The following is a 20369-nucleotide window of genomic DNA, read 5'->3' as shown; positions in this document are numbered from 1 at the left end:
TTTGGAGTTTTACTGTAGATGGTCACAGTAGTAGGACGAGAAGTATTGATTAGATTACAATATTGTTTTAACTCTCAATGGAAAAATTAGCATGTAGATTTGCAAAATTAAAAAAACTACAAATGCTGGTAATCTTTAAAAAAAACACAGAAAGGCTGTGAAGACTCGGCAGGTCAGGCAGTATTTGTGATGCTGAACATTAATCTGCTGGTCAAAGATGCTCATAACCAATTTCAAGCATTTTTCAATTTTAATCAAGCATACTGAAAAATGTTAAGTTATACAAATTGGTTATGCCTTTTAATAAAGATTATGGGCCAAGTAAAATGATAAGCCATGAGGTTGATTCAGTAGATTTGTTCAAAGATTTGTGTAGGTTGAGGATGGAGATGAAAATATTCCATGCAATGGAATGAAGGAGAAATGGAAAATTAAGTAGAATTGAGATCCTTCTTTTTTCCAGCGATCCTGTATTCTTTGCTCTTTCCTTAAGATATGTTGACAATCATTAATGAATTACAAATATGAATGTGCTGCTCCATAAAAGACAAATATAGATAAACAGTGATACATGATAATCATTGAAAGCAAAATGTTGATCCCAAAGTGAATCGGATAAAAAATACAAAGAACAAACCAATTAAAACTGTTTACTTGGGTAATTAAGCAATCATAACGTTAAATGGAAGACAACATTTGAAGATGGTATGTTCATTTGGCACTTGCGATTGAGAGGTATAGTATTGGTAAGGACATCTGGGGTTTAGGAAGCAAACTTGGAAGGTTGCTTTGAGCAATTTGCACACGATTGTGGAGGGGCTCAATGGAGTGGATCAGATGCTGCCTTTTTAATCCTGGGTGGCTTGAATAATGATGGAACTACACTCATTGAGGGAAATGGAGAGTATTGCATCACACTTCAGCCTTGGGCCGGGTAGATTGCTGAAAGACATTGGGGAATCAGCCAATTTCCCCAGTGACGTCAATGGGCTAAAGTGTGTTTATCTCAATGCAAGGAGAATTGTGGAGAAAACAGATGAATTTATAGCCTAGATCAGTGCTTAAGATTATGTTGATGTGGCCATAGCAGAAACATTGTTGCCGGAGCAACATAATTAGTAGCTCAATTTTCCAGGATTTCAATGGTTCAAATGTGATCGAGAGGGAGGCAAAATAAGTGGAGTTGTGCTACTAATCAGGGAGACTGTCACAGCTTCACCCAGAAAGGACATATTGGACGGTTCGTTCACTAAAGCAATATGGGTGGAGCTTAGAAATAAGAAAGGTGCATACTCTGATGGGATTGTGCTATAAACCCCCCAAAGAAAGCAGGAGATAGAAGTGCAGATATGTTGACAGATTACGAAAAAAAGCCAAAGCAACAGGGTTTCTCTTAGTGGGTGACTTTAATGTTCCCAATATTGACTGGATTGCTCAGTACCAAATGCTTATACGGGGCAGAATTTGTGAGGTGTATCCAAGGAGGTCATATGTTGATAGAATGGAGCGGCTGGGCTTGTATACTCTGGAATTTAGAAGGACGAGAGGGGATCTTATTGAAACATATAAGATTATTAAGGGTTTGGACATGCTAGAGGCTGGAAACATGTTCCCGATGTTGGGGGAAGTCCAGAACCAGGAGACACAGTTTAAGAATAAGGGGTATAAGGAATAAGAATAACTTAGAATGGAGATGAGGAAAACTTTTTCACCCAGAGAGTTGTGAATCTGTGGAATTCTCTGCCTCAGATGGCAGTGGAGGCCAATTCTCTGGATGTTTTCAAGAGAGAGTTAGATAGAGCTCTTAAAGATAGCAAAGTCAAGGGATATGGTGAGAAGGCAGGAACGGGGTACTGATTGTGGATGATCAGCCATGATCACAGTGAACGGCCTACTCCTACACCTATTGTCTATGGAGTGGGAAGTGGGAGTGGGAAGAACTTTTTTCACACAGAGAGTGGTGAATCTCTGGAACTCTCTGCCACAGAGGATAGTCGAGGCCAGTTCATTGGCTATATTTAAGAGGGAGTTAGATGTGGCCCTTGTGGCTAAGAGGCTCAGAGGGTATGGAGAGAAGGCAGGTACGGGATACTGAGTTGGATGATCAGCCATGATCATATTGAATGGCCGTGCAGGCTCGAAGGGCCGAATGGCCTACTCCTGCACCTAATTTCTATGTTTCTATGTTTCTATTGAGGTTTGTTGAAACCCAAGATTGTAACTAACTGAACCTTGTGTTTCAGTGAAAGTGCACTTTGGGGATAGTGATCACAACTTTTTAGGATTGTTTTGAACAGGGAGGAGGCTAAACCTTGCAGGGTGGTACCAAATGGAGTAAGGCGATATACAGTGTTATTTGGCAGGAGCTCGGAGGGTACACTGGGAGCAATCTAAGTTGTCATGTCCACAATTGATATGTGGGAGTTCTTTAAAGGCCTGATCAATATTCAGAACTGGCATGTTCCAGTAAGGAGGAGGGATAAGGATGGCCTAGTATGGGAATCTTGGATGACCAAAGTGGTCATAAATTTACCAAAAATAAATTAATGCAAGGTTTAAGAGATTGGAATTAGGCAGGGTCTTTGAAGAATAAAAAGAATGAAAGAACTCAAACAGGCAATGAGAAGGGCCAAAAAGTGGTCACAAAATTACCTTGGTAAATCAGATTAAAGAAAATCCCAAAGTGTTTAATACCTATATTAAAAACAAAAGGATAACCAGGGAGATGGTAGGACTGCTCAAGGATAAAGGAGGAAATGTCTGCATGGAGTCTGGGGATGTAGGCAAGATACTAAATGAGTACTTTGCACCTGTTTTCACCAAGAAGGACAATGAGATCAGTGTGGAGAATACTAATAAGCAAATGCAGGTTGAGATTAAGAAGGAGGAGCTGTTGAGGCTCTTGAAGAGCATTAATGTGGATATTTCCTCAGGACCTGATGAGATTTATACCAGGTTATTGAGAGGCAAGAGAAGGGAGTGCGGGAGATTACTAACTTGATCAAGTTTTTAGAAGGTGATCGATGAGGGTTGGGTGGTGGATGCTGTCTACATGGATTTTAGTAAGGCATCTGATAAAGTCCCCCATGGTAGGCTGATCATGGATGGGATTAAAAGCGACTTGGTCATATGCTTTGGAACTAGTTTACTGACTGAAGACAGAGGGTTGTGGTGGAAGGGCAATATTCTGGGTGGAGGTCCGTGACCAGTGGAGTTCCGCCTACATCCTATAAAACCCAGGCATTCAAGCCAAAGATATAAACAGGAAGAAACCTCCCTCCTAGTTGTGTTCCTCTGTCACCAGTACGAGGACAACTGAGCCACTGGGACAGACCCGAGACCATGAGCACCACTGCGTGGTCAAGGCTGGACTGCTGGGAAAATAGGCTAACTGAGGCTAAGACTGAATGGCCAGGGCAAGCCTGAGGTGCCAGAACCGCTTCCTGCCCACAGACAACGAGGCAAAGACTGCCCGCCTGGATAATCAGAGAAGGCCATCGTCACCTCTTCAAGCCCAAATCTGAGCTGCCAGGAAGAAACCTGTACCGTTAGTCACTCCTCTTGAGGCAGGAGCAAACTACAACAAGAAGCCTGAGATCGCCACGCCTCCTCTTTCGAAAACCAGGACTAAGGTGCAGCGGTAGCCCGAGATCGTCAATGTCATCGCACATGCCACAACTCTTAACAGTATTGGTGTACAGATGAATCTTGGGATCCAAGTCCATAATTCCCTAAAAGTTGCAACATGTGTGGATAGAGTGGTAAAGTAGGCATATGGTATGCTTGCTTTCATAGGTCGGGGCATTGAGTATAAAAGTTAGGAAGGCATGATGTTGCTGTATAGGACTTTGATTAGGCCGCATTTGGAGTATTGTGTGCAGTTCTTGCCGCCCCATTACAGGATGGATGGCGAGGCAGTGGAGGTTTAACAGAATTTTACCTGAATTGGGGAGTATTTGCTACAAGGAGAGGTTGGGCAGACTGGGATTGTGTTTTCTCTGGAACACCAGAGGTTGCAGGGAGACCTGATAAAAATATATTAAATTATGAGAATCACAGATAGGGTAGACAATCAAAAGTTTTTTCCAAGCATGGAAAAATCAAATACTAGCGACATGATTTTAAGATGAGAGGAGCAAAGTTTAAAGGGGATGTGTGGGGTAAAAACATTTTTCCACAGATGACGGTCAGTGCATGGATCATGCTGCTGGGTGTGATGATTGAAGTATATATGTTTGTGGCATTTAAAATACTTTTTGATAGGCATATGGTATGCAGGGATATGATTTATGTGCCAGTAGATAAATGATGGTTTTGACATCATGTTCGACACAAACATTGTGCGCTGAAGTTCTAGTGCTGTACTGTTCTATGTTCTAACATTTCTGAAATGAGATAAACTACGTTGCTCAATCTATATTAAAGCTAAACCCCCACGATAAAACCACTGTCTTTGCACATCTGATTTCTTAAAGTAGGCAACCACTCTGCAAGGAGAATGACTCTCTTTCTGTCCAGCTGAAAGGAGTAGAAGGTACTTGCTATGAATTGTTTTAATGGTGTGGCTGTTGCACACCAGCCATCACAGAATGGCCTTGACCAATTCCTGGGCTAATGGCAAAGAGACCCAGGAGGACTGGAGACCACTCTGCTACACAGACGTAGCATGCACATATACATTCATAGACACACTCACATACATATAGAAACCCATATACATGGGCCCTCAAAAATCATGTACATCGAAGAACACACTCGATGGTGCATATGTTTGGACAAAGACTCATATACATGGACGTACACATTCATACATACAAGGATACACATATACTCTCATGCATGATTTCATCCACACCCAAATCCTTACCCCATTTCCCATCCCTTCTGATTCTGCCTCCTTCCGTACTCCTAGTTGCTAAGGCTTTGTCCTCTAACTTCTTCCCTTGGTCCTTGCCCTCTCAGCATCCGCCCCTCACTCACTCTCTGTCTCTTCTCTTTCATTCCCTCGTCTTCTGCTCTCCCCACATTCCCCAGCTGCTGGTCACTTGCACTCTCTCAGAGTAATGTTTCCATCCCGATCATCACCGCCTGCTCATTACTGATCACTTCTCCTCACTCATGTCTCTACTATTTATTTCATTCCCCTTACATGTTTTTCCTCTACCTGCTAAATTTTTGTAAGGTGTCCTTGAGACTCTTGAAAGGCGTACATAAATAAAATTTATTATTATTATTATTATTCCTGATCCCAGCAGTTGTGCTGTTCGAAGCTGGCCGACCAGCTCAGAAACGACCCCCAAATCCTCAGGAGAACCTTCAACTGCACCCATTCCTCTCTGGTGTGGGCAGATTGTGGTCTTCCAGAATTCGGCCAGTTGGTTTTGTGTGAGTTTCTGGCCAATGGAGGTGGAGGTGGATTGGATCTGTGGCAGCTGTGGCTGCCATTAGTTCCTTTTATTGCTGTGTATATTCTGACCATTGCCCCAGTATTCCACCAGCAAATGGCCCTTTTTCTGTAAAAGGGACTTACTGAAACCATCTACTTTCAACAATATGGATAACAAAGTAGTCACAGTTTCTTTGACCATGTTGACACTATCACACAAATTCGGGGGGGAAAATGGTGTGCTAAAACCTTGTGAACACGCAACTCCCAAATCACCTACATTCTGTGGGATAGACACAAAATGCCGGTGTAGCTCAGCGGCTCAGGCAGCATCCCTGGAGAAAAGGAATAGATGAAGTTTCGGGTCGAGACCCTTCTGCAGACTGAGACAATGTGCAGTGCAGTTGTATTGGTGTTGATGGGCTACGGTATGTGGTCAGCGAGCATTATCATCCTTCAGTCTGAATTCTGAAAAAGGGCCTCGACCTGAAACTTTGTCTATTCTTTACCTCCAGAGATGCTGCCTAAGCATGCAGGTACAGCATGCAGTGAAGAAAGCGAATGGCATGTTGGCCTTCATAACAAGAGGAGTTGAGTATAGGAGCAAAGAGGTCCTCCTGCAGTTGTACAGGGCCCTAGTGAGACCACAACTTGGGTATTGTGTGCAGTTTTGGTCTCCAAACCTGAGGAAGGACATTCTTGCTATTGAGGGAGTGCAACGTAGGTTCACGAGTTTAATTCCCGGAATGGCGGGACTGTCATATGTTGATAGATTGGAGCAGCTGAGCTTGTACACTCTGGAATTTAGAAGGATGAGAGGGAATCTCATGGAAACATATAAGATTATTAAGGGTTTGGACACGCTAGAGGCAGGAAACATGTTCCCAATGTTGGGGGTGTCCAGAACCAGAGGCCATAGTTTAAGGATAAGTGGTAGGCCTTTTAGAACGGAGATGAGGAAAAACTTTTTCACACAGAGAGTTGTGAGTGTGTGGAATTCTCTGCCTCACAGGGCAGTGGTGGCTGATTCTCTGGATGCTTTCAAGAGAAAGTTAGGTAAAGCTCTTAGGGATAGCGGAGTTAAGGGATATATGGAGAGAAGGCAAGAACGTGGTACTGATTGTGGATGATCAGCCATGATCACATTAAATGGCGGTGCTGGCTCGAAGGGCCGAATGGCCTACTCCTGCACCTATTGTCTATTGACCCACTGAGTTACTCCAGAATTTAGTGTCTATCTTCGGTATAAACCAGAATCTGCAGTTCCTTCCTACATTCTGTGGAACACTGGCAGTCAGTGGAGATTGAGACAATGGTGACACAAGGAACTGCAGATTCTGGTATCTTGAGTAAATCACAAGATGCTGGAGTAACTCAGCAGGTCAGACAGCATCTCTGGAGAACTGGGATAGACGATGTTTCGGGTCAGGACCCTTCTTCAGACAGAGACAATGTTATCGCGTAGTTGTATTGATGTTGATGGGCATGTGGTCATACCTGGTGACCACCGGCAGTGAGCATTATCATCCATTAGCTATGCCATTACCTTAGTCATGCCTAACCTCAAACAATAGATTATAATAAAGAACAAGAACCTCAAATGATTTTCCACTGGCTAAAGTACCATAGAAACATAGAAAAATAGGTGCAGTAATAGGCCATTCAGCCCTTCGAGCCATCACCGCCATTCAATATGATCATGGCTGATCATCTAAAATCAGTACCCCATTCCTCCTTTTTCCCCATATCCCTTGATTCCTTTAGCCCTAAGAGCTAAATCTAACTCTCTCTTGAAAACATCTTGAATTGGCCTCCACTGCCTTCTGTGGCAGAGAATTCCACCGATTCACAACTCTGAGTGAAAATGTTTTTCCTCATCTCAGTCCTAAACCCCTTATTCTTAAACCGTGACCCCTGGTTCTAGACTACCGCAACATCGGGAACATTTTTCCTGCATCTAGCCTGTCCAATCCTTTATGAATGATATGTTTCTATAAGATCTCCTCTCATCCTTCTAAATTCTAGTGAATACAAGGCCAATTGAAGCACTTCTGCAGTCACATTGACTGAAGTGACTGAAATGGCTTACAAGGATCACGCATGGGACTTCCCTGAAGCTCGATTGGTGCAGGATGGGGATTCAACATGGCGACTGAATGTGTCATGAATTCTTTCAACTGGTTCTATAGTAAGTTCAGGCTGCTTGTTCAAAACAATTTGTAATGTTCAAAGCACCAAGGATTCGTTTGGATCGCTCCTCCGGGGATCTTGTAAATGACCTTGGCTTGTGAAAACCGTCAAACTTTTGAAAAATAATCAAAGACGTATTAAGAGTCTTTGTAATGGTAATTGGTCATGGTAATAATGGTAATTGCACGCTGTTTTTTCTCCAAATGTATATTCTAAAGAACAGGTTCACAGTGGTATTCTCAACGCGCCCGTTACACATCACAGTAAAACCGTCTCCACCAGTGAGGTTAAATAATACAAAAGGGGCTGAGACAGTTATAAACATTCGAAGTATAAATGTGCCGGGTAAATTATTGAGGGTCCCTCTGGCTCACGGAGGCGAGATCGCCGTCAACCCCCTCGCCACCCCTTCCCTTCCCCTCCCCACCCCTCAGTGGAGTGAACCGCCTCTACGCCCATCTCCCTGATGGGGTTGTCCCACCCCCTAAACTTGAGTCTGGAGAAACCTCCCGTCTCCCTGTGGCGGGATAGACCCCCCATCCCGAATCGGGAGAGATCCTAACACCGTCTCCCTGAGGCGGGAAAAATTCCTCCGTCTCTCTAAAGTTGGAGAGACCCCCCCCCTGGTCTCTGGAGGCGGGAGAGACCCCTCCCCGTTTCTCTCCGGGTGGGAGAGATTCCCCACCCCATGAGACGGGTGAGCCACCCCCACCCCAGTCTACTTGAGGCGGGAGAGATCCCCCACCCTCCACCCCGCCGTCAGTGCTTCGCTTTCCTTGCAGGGCCGGGTGTCGCCTTCTTCTTGGCCTTCCAGCGGAACGGGCGCCGGGCCGACATTTTACGAGCGCAGGTGAGGCCGGGGTCGTGGAGCAGGCTCCACATCAGCCACACCTCGGGCACCTTCAGGCTGTGCACCACCATCAGCTCCCGGTAGAAGCAAGGGTCGAAGGTCTGCAGGTGTGGGGCGGCGGAAGGCCGCACGATGCCGAAGGTCCGGAACCCTTTGTGGGTTTGCGGCGTGAGGCCTAGCCGGAGCAAACACATGCCCAGGAAGACGTCGTCGATGGGGAAGAGGTCGACCTCCTTGCTGGCCCCATAGAGCCTCCTGGCCGTGTACCCGCTCATAATGAAGCCTCCGCCGCCCGCGTACACCGGGTAAACCCCCGAGCCGTACATCATCTCGGGGATGTAGTACTTACTCCTGTTGGACCTGATGGGGAGCGCCTGGGAAATAATGTGCCCGACGAACAGGTCCGCCTTGGGGTTGGCGCCCATCAAGAAGTCGGCAATGTTCTCCATGTTGACGAAGACATCGTCGTCTCCCTTGAAGACGAACTCGGCGGCGGGACAGAACTGGTCGAGCCATTTGAGGAAGTGGATCTCCTTCAGCGTCAGGTTGAAGAAGGTGTCCTGGAAGTCCCAGAGCAAGATGTCGCGGTAGACCTGGCTCTCGTGTTGCACCAGGCGCCTCCAGGAGGCCAGGGCGCTCTGGTTGGCGGGGGTGGCCAAGAGGAAGAGCCGGCGGACATGCAGCCCGTGGACTCGGCCTTCGCGGGCCCAGGTGTTGCGGGCCACCTCCCGCCGTTCAAACTCCTCCACCTTGGACTTGATGGAGACCAGCAGGAGCGGCTCCCCGTTCACCTTCCGGCACTTGTCCACCTGGTTGATGATCTGACTGAACTCGCGGCAGTCTTTCTGCCAGAGGTACTGGCGGTAGCTCCAGGGTAACGGGTCTGCGGTTGGAAGTGTTGCCGCCTGAACTGACCCTCTCTCCACACCCTGGCCGAGCCGGCAGATGTTCTCCCCCGATGACCCTGCACTAGGAGAGGGTGTTTGACTTACCGCCTCCGCGGTTTGCACCGTAATGGGCCGTTCAGTGCCTGATACCCCGTCACCTTTTTGTTCGTCCGCCCACTGACTTACAGACTGCATTTGGAAGTAAAGCAGAATGCAAAGTGCAGAAAGCAGGAGAACAGTGCAGATGAGATCACCCTTCCTTCTCAGTCTCATGATCCCCGGAGGTACGGGCTATTCCTGGAAAGCTGGCCGACGGCTAAATGGGCACCAATTGATCTTCAGAGCAATTGTGCGCCACTGAATTTTACAGGTCACAGTGGAGTAAGTCTGTGCTGATATCACGGGCCGTTCTACACAGGGTGGGGGTTCTTTCTGCTTTTATACAGGGTGGGGGTTCTTTCTGCTTTTATGCAGGGTGGGGTTTCAGGGACTGCTTTATACAGAGTTCGTTTATATCGGCTGATTTTATACAGGGTTGAGGCTCACGGACTGGTTTTGTATAGTACTGGGATTCACAAACTGAACTTGTTTGGTTTTATACTGGCTGGAGTTCACAGGCCAGTTATTTTTGGTTGATGTTCACTGGTTGATTTTGTACAGGGTTGGGATTCACGTGCTGCCTCTGGGTGCGGTTCTGAAATTCACAGACCAACTCTTCAATGATGTTGCACAGGTCTAGTTCACAGGCTGACTATGGGGTATGTTTATTTTATTCAGTCACATCTGTGGAACAAACAGAGAAAGGCATTGTTAAAGGAAACAGCTGTCCAGCCTGCCACGTCAACCTTTACTGTGCAATATAGAGGAAGTTCTGGAAAATAGCTCTGGCAAACTTAAAAAAACACCACTCTTACAGAATAAAAAATACTTTAATAATCCTTCTTGTTCCACTTGCTTTATTGCTACTTTCCTTCAGTTACTCAGTTGCATGAAGTTTAGAAATGGCGCAGCACAGAATTCTGCATTAATTAATATTTAATATGTAGGAGATATAAGGAACTGCAGTAGTAATCTTGAGTTAAGCACAGTGCTAGAGTACCTCACCTGGGTCAATCTGGACCCTTCGGACTGATTGTAGTACAGGGAGAAAAGAGGTGGGGCGGGACAAATCACAGCAAGTGATAGGTGGATACAGGCGATGGGTGGGTTTGATTGGCCGATGGGTGGAGTAAATGACAAAAGCTGGAGATAACAAGATAAATAGTGTCAGATTAGGAGAGGAGGAGTGAAATGTAAAGCCAGAGGGAAGGATAAACATGGAAGAGGATAGGGGGAGGAATAGGTGCACCTGGTTAGGGAGAGGCACAGGAAAGGGTGTTGTTTGGGGGGTTGGGGTATTATTTCAAATTGGAGAATTCAATATTCAGTTCAATGGGTTATAAACTATCCAAGCAGAATATACGGTGCTGTTCCTCCAGTTTATATGTGGCCTCACACCACATGCTTATTTGAATTAAAATCCATTAGTCATTCCCCAGTCCACTTGCCCAGCTGATCGAGATCCCATTGTAATTCTTCATAATAATCTTCAATGTCTATGATACCACTGATTTTAGTGGTAAACATACATACTAATCGTGCCTTGTACAGTCTCATCCTTGAGATGGCTCCTTGAATGACTGCAGGTCGTTTATTTTGATAGTGGGCTTGAAATATCATTTTTAATGTACATTTAAACCTAATGTTACTGGGAGAAGGACTTGTTTGGACCTGGTTTATTTCTGGTTCTTAAGATTAAGTGCTACATGCTTCTAAATCCATTATCTGCGAAGGTGCAGTGATAGGCATCTTTGTATCAAGGGGACACTGACCAATGATCATTCTGTTACACCTTCCTCCCCTGTTACCACTCTTCCCTGACCTTGTATTCTAGTTAATCTAGACAAATAGCTGTGACAAACTGAAATTATTTGCCTTTGTCCTCACAATGAGTTTCTGGTGCCATGTATTGAAGCATGGGTTCAGCCCCGGTTTGAAAAAGGACATTTCTCTGTATCCTTTAAAGAAATTAGTTATCACAAATGTTGCAGGGGGTTTACTGCAATGTTTTATACCTGTAGCTCTGTATCCTACATCTAATGGGCAATACACACACAGCCACCTCTCTCCAACCTATTCCACTTAATGACCAAGACACATAGCTTTTTAACCCATGTTTAATCAACACACACTCAAAATTCGCCATCCTAAGGAAATGCTCAAAGTATGCGCAACCATCTCTAATGTCACATCTCATGTCCAAGGCACACATACACATACATAGATACATTGACACATAGACAATAGGTGCAGTAGTAGGCCATTCAGCCCTTTGAGCCAGCACCACCATTCAATGTGATCATGGCTGATCATCCACAATCAGTACCCCGTTCCTGCCTTCTCCTCATGCCCCTTGATTCCGCTAGCCCTAAGAGCTCTATCTAACTATCTTTTGAAGGCATCCAGTTAATCGGCCTCCACTGCCTTCTGCGGCAGAGAATTCCACAAATTCACAACTCCCTGTGTGAAAAGGTTTCTCCTCATCTCGGTTCTAAATGGCCTACCCCTTATTAGAAACATAGAAAATAGGTGCAGGGGTAGGCCATTCGCCCCTTCGAGCCTGCACCGCCATTCAATATGATCATGGCTGATCACCCAATTCAGTATCCTGTACCTGCCTTCTCTCCATACCCCCTGATCCCTTTAGCCACAAGGGCCACATCTAACTCCCTCTTAAATATACTCCCTGTTATTCTTAAATGGTGGCCCCTGGTTCTGGACTCCCCCAACATCAGGAACATGTTTCCTGCAGATAGCATGTCCAATCCCTTCATAATCTTATGTGTTTCTATAAGATACCCTCTCATCCTTCTAAATTCCAGTGAATAAAAACCCAGTCACTCCATTCTTTCATCATATGGCATTCCCACCATCCCGGGAATTAACCTCGTGAATCTATGTTGCACTCCCTCAATAGCAAGAACGTCATGCTCCATGTCACTCCTTGTGTCCAACACACACATATCTGCTCACACTCACTATCAGTATCCACAACACACACATCTCTGCTCACACTCACCGTCCACAACACATAACTCTGATCACACTCCACCTCACACACATATCTCTGCTCACACTGACAACACACGCACACACCTCTGCCCACACTCAATGTCCACAACACATGCACATCTTTGCTCACACTCAGTCCACAGCACACATCTCTACTCACACTCACTGTTCACAACACACACATCCCTGCTCACATATTCTCCACAACATATATCTCTGCTCGCATTCCTCCACAACACACACATCTCCTCACTCATTTTCCACAACACACACATTCTCCTCACACTCAGTATCCATAATGCAAACATCTCTGTTCTCACTCATCATCCAGAACAGACATCTCTGCTCACACTAACTATCCACAGCACACACATCTCTGCTCACACCCAGTATCCATCACATACATTACAATCCACTTCCAATCACCAATACAAAATCATCTGCCCATTTGCCACCTGATATTCAGCACATATCTTACCAAACTGCATCTGATCAAACTGCATCTGAATCGCTGACACCATATTGGCCATTCATTATTTGGAGGTGCTGTTGAGTGTTCCTGTGTAGTCTGCAGGAAGGGATAAGATCTTGCAGCAGCATATCACCCGGCAGATGCCTGCCCTGTATTAGATGCCTGCCCTGTATACTGCAGGCACACTTCAGACATATGTACTTGCAACCAGGAGATAATTGTGCAGGAGAGTTGTGAGTCTGTGGAATTCTCTGCCTCAGAGGGCGGTGGAGGCCGGTTCTCTGGATTCTTGAAAGTATGTCTGAAGTGTGCCTGCAGTATTCAGGGCAGACATCTTATACAGGGCATGCATCTTCCTCTTGAGAGAGCTAGATAGGGCTCTTAAAGATAGCGGAGTCAGGGGATATGGGGAGGAGGCAGGAACGGGGTACTGACTGGCATGATCAGCCATGATCACATTGAATGGCGTTGTTGGCTCGAGGCGGCCGAATGGCCTACTCCTGCACTATTGTCTATTGAAATATCTGATTTCCCCGATGAAGAAGCAGTGTAAGCCATGAACTTTACTTTTTGCCATTTCTGTGGCCTTCACTGCGAACTAACGGCTTCTCTTTGGATACATCTGCTGTGTGGCGGCGCAGAGAGCTGACATTTGTACAATACTGGCAGTAAGGAAAGCGGGAACCCGTCCCTCCCTGTCGAACCAGAGCCTGCTCCGTAAGGACATGGGAACCTCGAACCACCCCCCTCCCGGCCAGGCATTAAAAAGTCAAGCCTACCCTTTCGAAGGAGCGGAAAGTCGGGCGGTCCGTTTACAAGAGCGCCCCAGCACGCCGCTACCCCTTTACCTGAGCGCTGGGCATGAGACAGCGAGCCGCGGGACGCCAGGTGACAAGCTGCCGGCGCTTGCGAAGAGCGGTGCAGCTGGATGCAGAGGAAGGCGTTTCAGTGTACGAGCAGCGAGCCAGGAAGCCGTGGGAGCCAACTAAACCACATCTGGATTTCATTAGTGGGACCACGAACTGCCGGTTTCAGGAACATGGGTTTGGGGGTACCTGGGTTTTCCGCTCGAAGCCACGGGCCAGCGTGCGCCCAGCCACACATAACGTTGGGATTCCCGGTGTTGGTGAACGGGACGGGACATTGTGTTCAGAGCCCGGCCTGACGGGACGCTGGCTGCATTCCAATAACAGTTACACAAGCGCGCAGTGGTGTGCTCTGCCGAGGAATGCAGCGTGTGACTGGAATACTAGCATAGTTCAGACCTCTTTCCCCCTTAATGTACCAGCCTGTGACCGGTATCGCGCTAAAAGCCGTTACCTCGGCGCTAGAGCCCGCGTTCAGTCCTGGTGTCGGATGCTGTCTGCGTGGAGTTTGCACGTTCTTCATCTATCGTTTCCACCGAGTGCTCCTGTTTTCTCTCACATCCCAAAAGACATGCAGGTCTATAAATTAATTGGTCGTTGTACATTGTCCATAACGTAAAGATAAGTGGGAATGTGGGGAGAATTTAAAACATGGAATTGATGTAGGATTAGTGTCTATGGGTGATTGTTGGACGCACACTCTGTCTTACTTTGACCCTCAAGGTTCTTGACCCATAGCACAGAGAGAGCACACTCTGTCTTTCACATGGAAATGTATGGGGTCAAGTTTTGTCTACCTTCGATTTTCCAGCATCTGCAGTTCCTTCCTGTGTCTATCTTTGAATTAATTCTGCATTGTCCCTAAATGCTTTAAGACTGCTACCATCGTGCCTGTACCCAAAAAAACATCCATTGCCAGCTTGAATGACTATAGACCTGTTGCTCTCACTTCAACGGTGATGAAGTGTTTTGAACGGCTGGTCCTGGCCCACATTAAGTCCTCACTCCCATCCACCCTGGATCAGCATCAGTTTGCATATAGAGCTAATAGGTCAACGGAGGATGCCATCAACATAGCTCTACATTCTGCACTGACACATCTGGAGCGTCCTGGCTCATATGTGAGGATGTTATTTGTAGATTTTAGTTCTGCATTTAATATCATCATCCCCAGCAGAATGGTGGACAAACTGTCTGATGTGGGTGTTAATGCAAACACATGCGGATGGATTAAGGACTTTTTAACAGACCGCCCACAGACTGTCAGGATGGGGTCCAATTACTCCCCAGTCCTGACGCTCAGCACAGGAGCGCCACAAGGTTGTGTGCTGAGTCCCATCTTGTATACAATATACACTTATGACTGTATACCAACACACAGTACAAACAGGATCATCAAGTTTGCGGACGACACGACTGTGGTGGGACTGATAAACAACAACGACGAGTCTGCCTACAGGGATGAAGTCCAAAAACTGACTGTCTGGTGTACCAAAAACAACATGGTACTCAACCCATCAAAGACAAAAGAACTGGTCGTCGACTTCAGGAGGAAGAGGAGAGAGGAACCTGCTCCCTTATACATCAAAGGAGACATGGTGGAGAGAGTCACTGGCTTTAAGTTCCTGGGAATAAACATCTCCCAGGACCTCAAATGGCAAATGAACACCGTCACTCTCGTGAAGAAGTCACATCAGCGGCTGTATTTCCTGAGGTCTCTGCGGAGAGCAAACGTCTCACAGCCGCTGCTGCTGTCCTTCTACCGATGCGCCGTGGAAGGTATCCTCTCCTATGGAATCCTGGTGTGGTTTGCTAGCTGTACTGTGGCTGAGAGGAGGGCGCTGCAGGGAATTATAAAAACTACACAGAGCATTACAAACGCTCAACTGCCCTCCTTGGATGATATATATAGGGCCCGATGCTTGCGCCGGGCCACAAATATCAAGCAGGACACATCCCACCCTGCCAACCAACTTTTCACTCTGCTACCCTCTGGGAGGCGATTCAGGTCTCTGAAGGCTCGCACCGGTAGACTAAAAAATAGTTTCTACCCATGTGCGATAAAAGAGCTTAATTCCAACAGAGAACACTGGGGAAGCAAAATGTAATTCCAAGAAATGCCACCAAATTCTTTTTAATTCTTTTTAAATACTTATTTATTATTTTACTAATAAGTGTACATATGTGTCAATGGTTGTCGTGTTTGTATTTTTTTAACCGGAGGAGATGTAATGGAATTTCGTTGCATAGTATTGTGCAATGTCAATAAACGTATTCATTCATTCATTGTAATGATGCATGTTCAGCAGTTTTTGGTGGCCTGGTGCCTTCCTTCACATGTGTTACAGTGGGTCAATCATCAGCACATTCAGGTTACATGACTGACATTCTCTCGGTACTGGATTTAGCACACAGTTGGGCAGGGAAGTTTCCCATCCATTCAGTTCTTGATGGAAATCCAGGCGTGGAAGCGGCTGCTGATTAGCACCAGGTTAATCAGCATTGCAAGAAAAATAGGCAAAAAGTTGGAGGGAAAATACATTTTTGCATGGCTGAACCTCTGTGTAGGCCTGTGATAATAATATGATTATGCAGGAGCCTCCTGTCGATAATGGGCAGTTTCACGATGAACGGAATAAGAGGCTTTAAAGTTACACCGATTGGAAAGATCATTCGCCATATCATATCCACACAGATCAATGGTCACCCAAGCCAGCATTTGGCTCGTATCCTTTAATGCTTAGGTGATTCAAGATAAACTCATCTAGATACAAATTAAATCCTGTCTGTAGCCCTAATCCACCACTCTCTCTGACTATGCATGCAATCCAGGTATTTGCCATTTTCTAGATAGAAAATGTTGACAGATTGCTCAAAATCTCTTACCCTAAATCTATTTCCTCTAGTTTATTTCACCTCTGATATGTGAGAATGTTTACTTCAATCATTGCTATCTGCACTCCTCATAATTCTACGTACCCCAATCACCTTATATATCCTCTTAACCGTCTCTGCTACAGGGAAAATAGATCAGGGTCTCATTGCAGCTAAAATGTTACACCTCTGCTGCATCTTCCCCAGCATTATCACATCCTTCCAATACTATGTAACCAGAATTGCACATAGTCCTCTGGCTAAAAGTTGCAGCATGACATTCTTGCGCTTGTATTCAATGCCCCTATTAATGAAGGCCAGTATGTATCCCTTCTACATTCCTACCCATGCTATACATCGTCAAGGATTTGCACAAGGAAGTTCCTCTGTTCCTCAATACTCACTGGAACCATAACATTCATTGTATATATCCTAGCCCCGTGCGTGTTCCCAAAACACATCACATTTATCTGGATTAAATCCCACTTTCTCAGACCTTTTCACCAACACATCCATGTCAGCCTGTAACCAGCCACCACCATCTACACTGTTAATGAACGCCACATGTGTGGCTCCTGAGTGTGGATCCAAATAGTTTTCATGGATCTGCCTGCCCGCGATGATCTTGTCAAGGGTGCAGCCCATCACGGTGATACCACACCCCAGCTTCATCCCTGCACCGCGGACACGTGTTGGAGACCCACAACCAAAGATCCTATAGCGGTGCTTCACAGTCACGTGATTGGATCGTTTCGGCGCGGTGGTCACGTGATCACGTCATGACCGGCGCGCTGCATGCCGGGCCGGCAAGATGGCAGCGTGGTTCTAGATCTCTCCCCGCCGGCTCGAGCGACAGCATGAAGACGTTCTGCAGCAGAGCGAATCCCACCACTGGGGCCACCGAGCGGGAGGAGGAAGACGAGGACTATGACTACCACCAGGAGATAGCACGGTACCGACTCAGCGCGTTGCCGCTGTTCTTGAGCCGGGCCGTCCCGCCTCGCCGGTGACCTGGCCTCGCCGGCGGCGCAGTTTGACGTTGGCTCCACTGCAGACAGTGACCACGGGTGACTTGTTTGTCGCCGCCTCCTCCTCGTGTCCGGTGTTTAAACACAAGGGAGGGAGAAAATAAAATAAAACCACGGATGCTGGAAATCCGAGGCGAAAAACAGAAAGCGCTGCAAATTCACGAGATGTCAAGCAACGCCTGTTGAAAGTGATTCTTCCATCAGGAATGAAACGTTTACGTTTTTTTTCTCTTCATAGGTGACGCCTGACCAGCATTTTCTGTTTTTTTTTGTCAGATTTCCAGTATCTGCAGTTCTTTACCTTTTAAGTTCCACTGAATGACCAACCTGAAAGCAACTATTTTTCTCTCGCCTCTGATGAGTAATCCAGACATTTGCACGTATATTATTTTACCCATGTTTTGAATGACTTGACTTGGGCAATCAGACTTTTTTCAAATACTCCTATACTTTTATAAAGCATTTTTCAAGCTAGTGATAACATTTTCATGTAGTTCTCAGGAATACAACTCCTATAACTAAGGAAACTTCTGAAGGAAGGGTCTCGACTGAAAATGTTACCCATCCCTTCTCTCCAGAGATGCTGCCTCTCCTGCTGAGTTACTCCATCATTTTGTGTATATCTTTGGTGTAAACCAACATCTGCAGTTCCTTCCTAGTCCTGTAACTCAGGGCTGCCTGTATATTAAAAAATAAACACAGAAAATGCCAAAAATATAGACATGACTTGAAAAACAAATGCTTTTCACTGTACCTAGGTACACATGACAATAAACTAAACTAAATGAAATCTGCTGAGTATTTCCAGCATTTTCTGCTTTTTAGCAAACATGAAACTGCTGGTGGAATTCAGTGGATCAGGCAGAATCTGTGGGGGGAACATATTTTTTTGGGCTGGGACCTTTATTGTTAATGAAATAGAGGGGAGATAACTGGGGAAAAAGAAGAGAAGGGGATGGACAAAACCTGGCAAGTGGTGGTGGATCCAGTGGGGAATTAAATGTAGAACCAGAGGGAGGGATAGAGGGTAGAGGAGAACAGGGGAAAGACAAATGTGTTCATGTCTTTAGGTTCAATGTTGCTTTATTTTTCATATGCAATTTTCACAGTCCAAAGTCAGGTAGGCCCACAGGTTCGATATACTTAAGCAGTTCCTGCAAACCGACGTCCTTCTCCTAGTCCAGTCATCTTTGTGTCCCAATGGCATCTCCTGCAGCCGACCCTGAAAGCGTTAAGGCAATACAACCCTCCTACCAGCCCACTTCTAGCGCCTAATGTCTCCAGCTACCTTCCGGTTACGCTGTACGACGGGCCTTCGGGCAAGTTACTGGTCCTGCCTGTCGTCCGACGAGTATTTGGGCGGGCCCTGACAAGCCTTTGGACGAGTCCTGATGAGGCTTCAGGCAGGTTCCTGATCTTGTCGACCGACGAGCCTTCGGGTGAGGTCCCGTTGACCGACGAGCCTTCATGGCGTGCGGGCGATGCGGCACCTCGGAAAGTCCTCCACCTCGGGGCACCTCTGGGTGGGTTCTAGGCTACCCAAGTAGAATATGAGGTGCTGTTCTTCCAATTTGTGTGTGCTCTCGTTCTGACAGTGGTGGAGATGAAGGACAGACAGATTGGTATGGAAATGTGAGGGGAATTAAAAATGGCAAGAAATCATATGCTCAAGCTGGCCCTGCTGGACAGACCACAAGTGTTAGGCAAAGTGGTTCCCTTGTCAAAGCTTAATCTCACCAATTTAGAAGAAGCCACATCAAGAGCATTAGATGCAATATACAAGGTTTAAGGGGGTGCTCTGTCTCACCTTCAACCGTTCCTCATAATTCCAGCAACTGCAGTTTCTTGTTTCTGCATTTTTTACTTTTAGTTTTCCAGTTTCTGCAGTTAAAAAAACAAAACAATTCAATGTATATTTGAGTTTGGGAGTATTCACTATGTGCTATCTTTGCCTGCATATCGTACCTATGATCGATGAAGCTTTATATTTTAGCTATTCCATTCACATTATGCATCCTTCAATGCAATAATTATGAGAATAAGGCTTTATACTGCAATAAGGCAATAACTGGACATCCATGTAAAATAATTGTTTAGAGTATAGGGGAACTGTTCCCCTTACCTTGAGTACTAGCAATATTTTGGGGGAAGAGGGCAATATACAGTCAGCCACCCACCCAGCGGACAGCAGTTGCCTTCTCAAACTTTGTGAATACTTTCCAGATATTTATAATCTGTAACAATTCTCAAATCATTGTAGACTATGTTACAATATAAATAATTTTAATCTGCTCTATATTTGTCTTGTACGTCTAATGGATACAATTGTATTACCATTAATTTTTCTTATTAAACTGAAAGCTTGAAAAGTTGATTTTCTTGTTTTAAATTGACCCCTAGGCGATGTTGTTGTGAGACTGAATGTTCAGTATCCTGAGAGTGAGAAGCCCAAGAGAAACCAGCCTTTTTTTCACTCTGATATTGGTTTATTATTATCACTTTGTTTTGTATGCTATGCAGGCAAATTATACCATGCATGCTTACTTCAGGATGTGCAAAAGTGAAAATAAGCAGAATGCAGAATGTGGTGTTACAGCTACAGACAAAGTGTAGTAAAAAAATAGAAGGCCTGCAACGAGGTAGATTGGCAGATCAGGAATTCATCCCTGGCATTGAGAGGTCCATTCAAGGATCTGATTTGTGGA

General features: G+C 45.7%; 2 protein-coding genes and 1 long non-coding RNA gene across 4 annotated transcripts in view; 2 read left to right on the top strand and 1 right to left on the bottom strand.

The window, feature by feature from the left end:
* Window positions 1–8271: 8271 nt before the first annotated feature.
* b3gnt9 (UDP-GlcNAc:betaGal beta-1,3-N-acetylglucosaminyltransferase 9) lies at window positions 8272–13853 on the bottom strand. 2 transcript variants are annotated; one of them, XM_033036133.1, is made up of 2 exons: window positions 13745–13853; window positions 8272–10096 (listed from the first exon to the last, which is right to left on the bottom strand). In XM_033036133.1, the coding sequence occupies exon 2, from the start codon at window positions 9584–9586 to the stop codon at window positions 8336–8338; it is 1251 nt and encodes a 416-aa protein (XP_032892024.1). In that variant the 5' UTR covers window positions 9587–10096; window positions 13745–13853; the 3' UTR covers window positions 8272–8335. The 2 variants fall into 2 exon arrangements, with proteins under 2 accessions (XP_032892024.1, XP_032892025.1); XM_033036134.1 differs by having other exon boundaries at window positions 13676–13755.
* A 3562-nt stretch (window positions 13854–17415) lies between these two features.
* prmt7 (protein arginine methyltransferase 7) overlaps window positions 17416–20369 on the top strand; it is a 33111-nt gene continuing 30157 nt past the window's right edge. The window contains exon 1 of the mRNA XM_033036130.1: window positions 17416–17588. Within this exon, the coding sequence (XP_032892021.1) occupies window positions 17416–17588 (173 nt within the window). The remainder of the gene's footprint in view (window positions 17589–20369) is intronic.
* On the top strand, window positions 17595–20038 carry LOC116982730. The gene is made up of 2 exons (XR_004414522.1): window positions 17595–18842; window positions 19274–20038. It is a non-coding gene; the product is annotated as an uncharacterized LOC116982730 (long non-coding RNA).

Source organism: Amblyraja radiata, chromosome 17, assembly GCF_010909765.2.
Source record: "Amblyraja radiata isolate CabotCenter1 chromosome 17, sAmbRad1.1.pri, whole genome shotgun sequence".
In the NCBI taxonomy this organism is placed as follows: domain Eukaryota; kingdom Metazoa; phylum Chordata; class Chondrichthyes; order Rajiformes; family Rajidae; genus Amblyraja; species Amblyraja radiata.
Note: the sequence above shows the minus strand (reverse complement) of the source record. Positions and strands in the feature narration are given on the sequence as shown.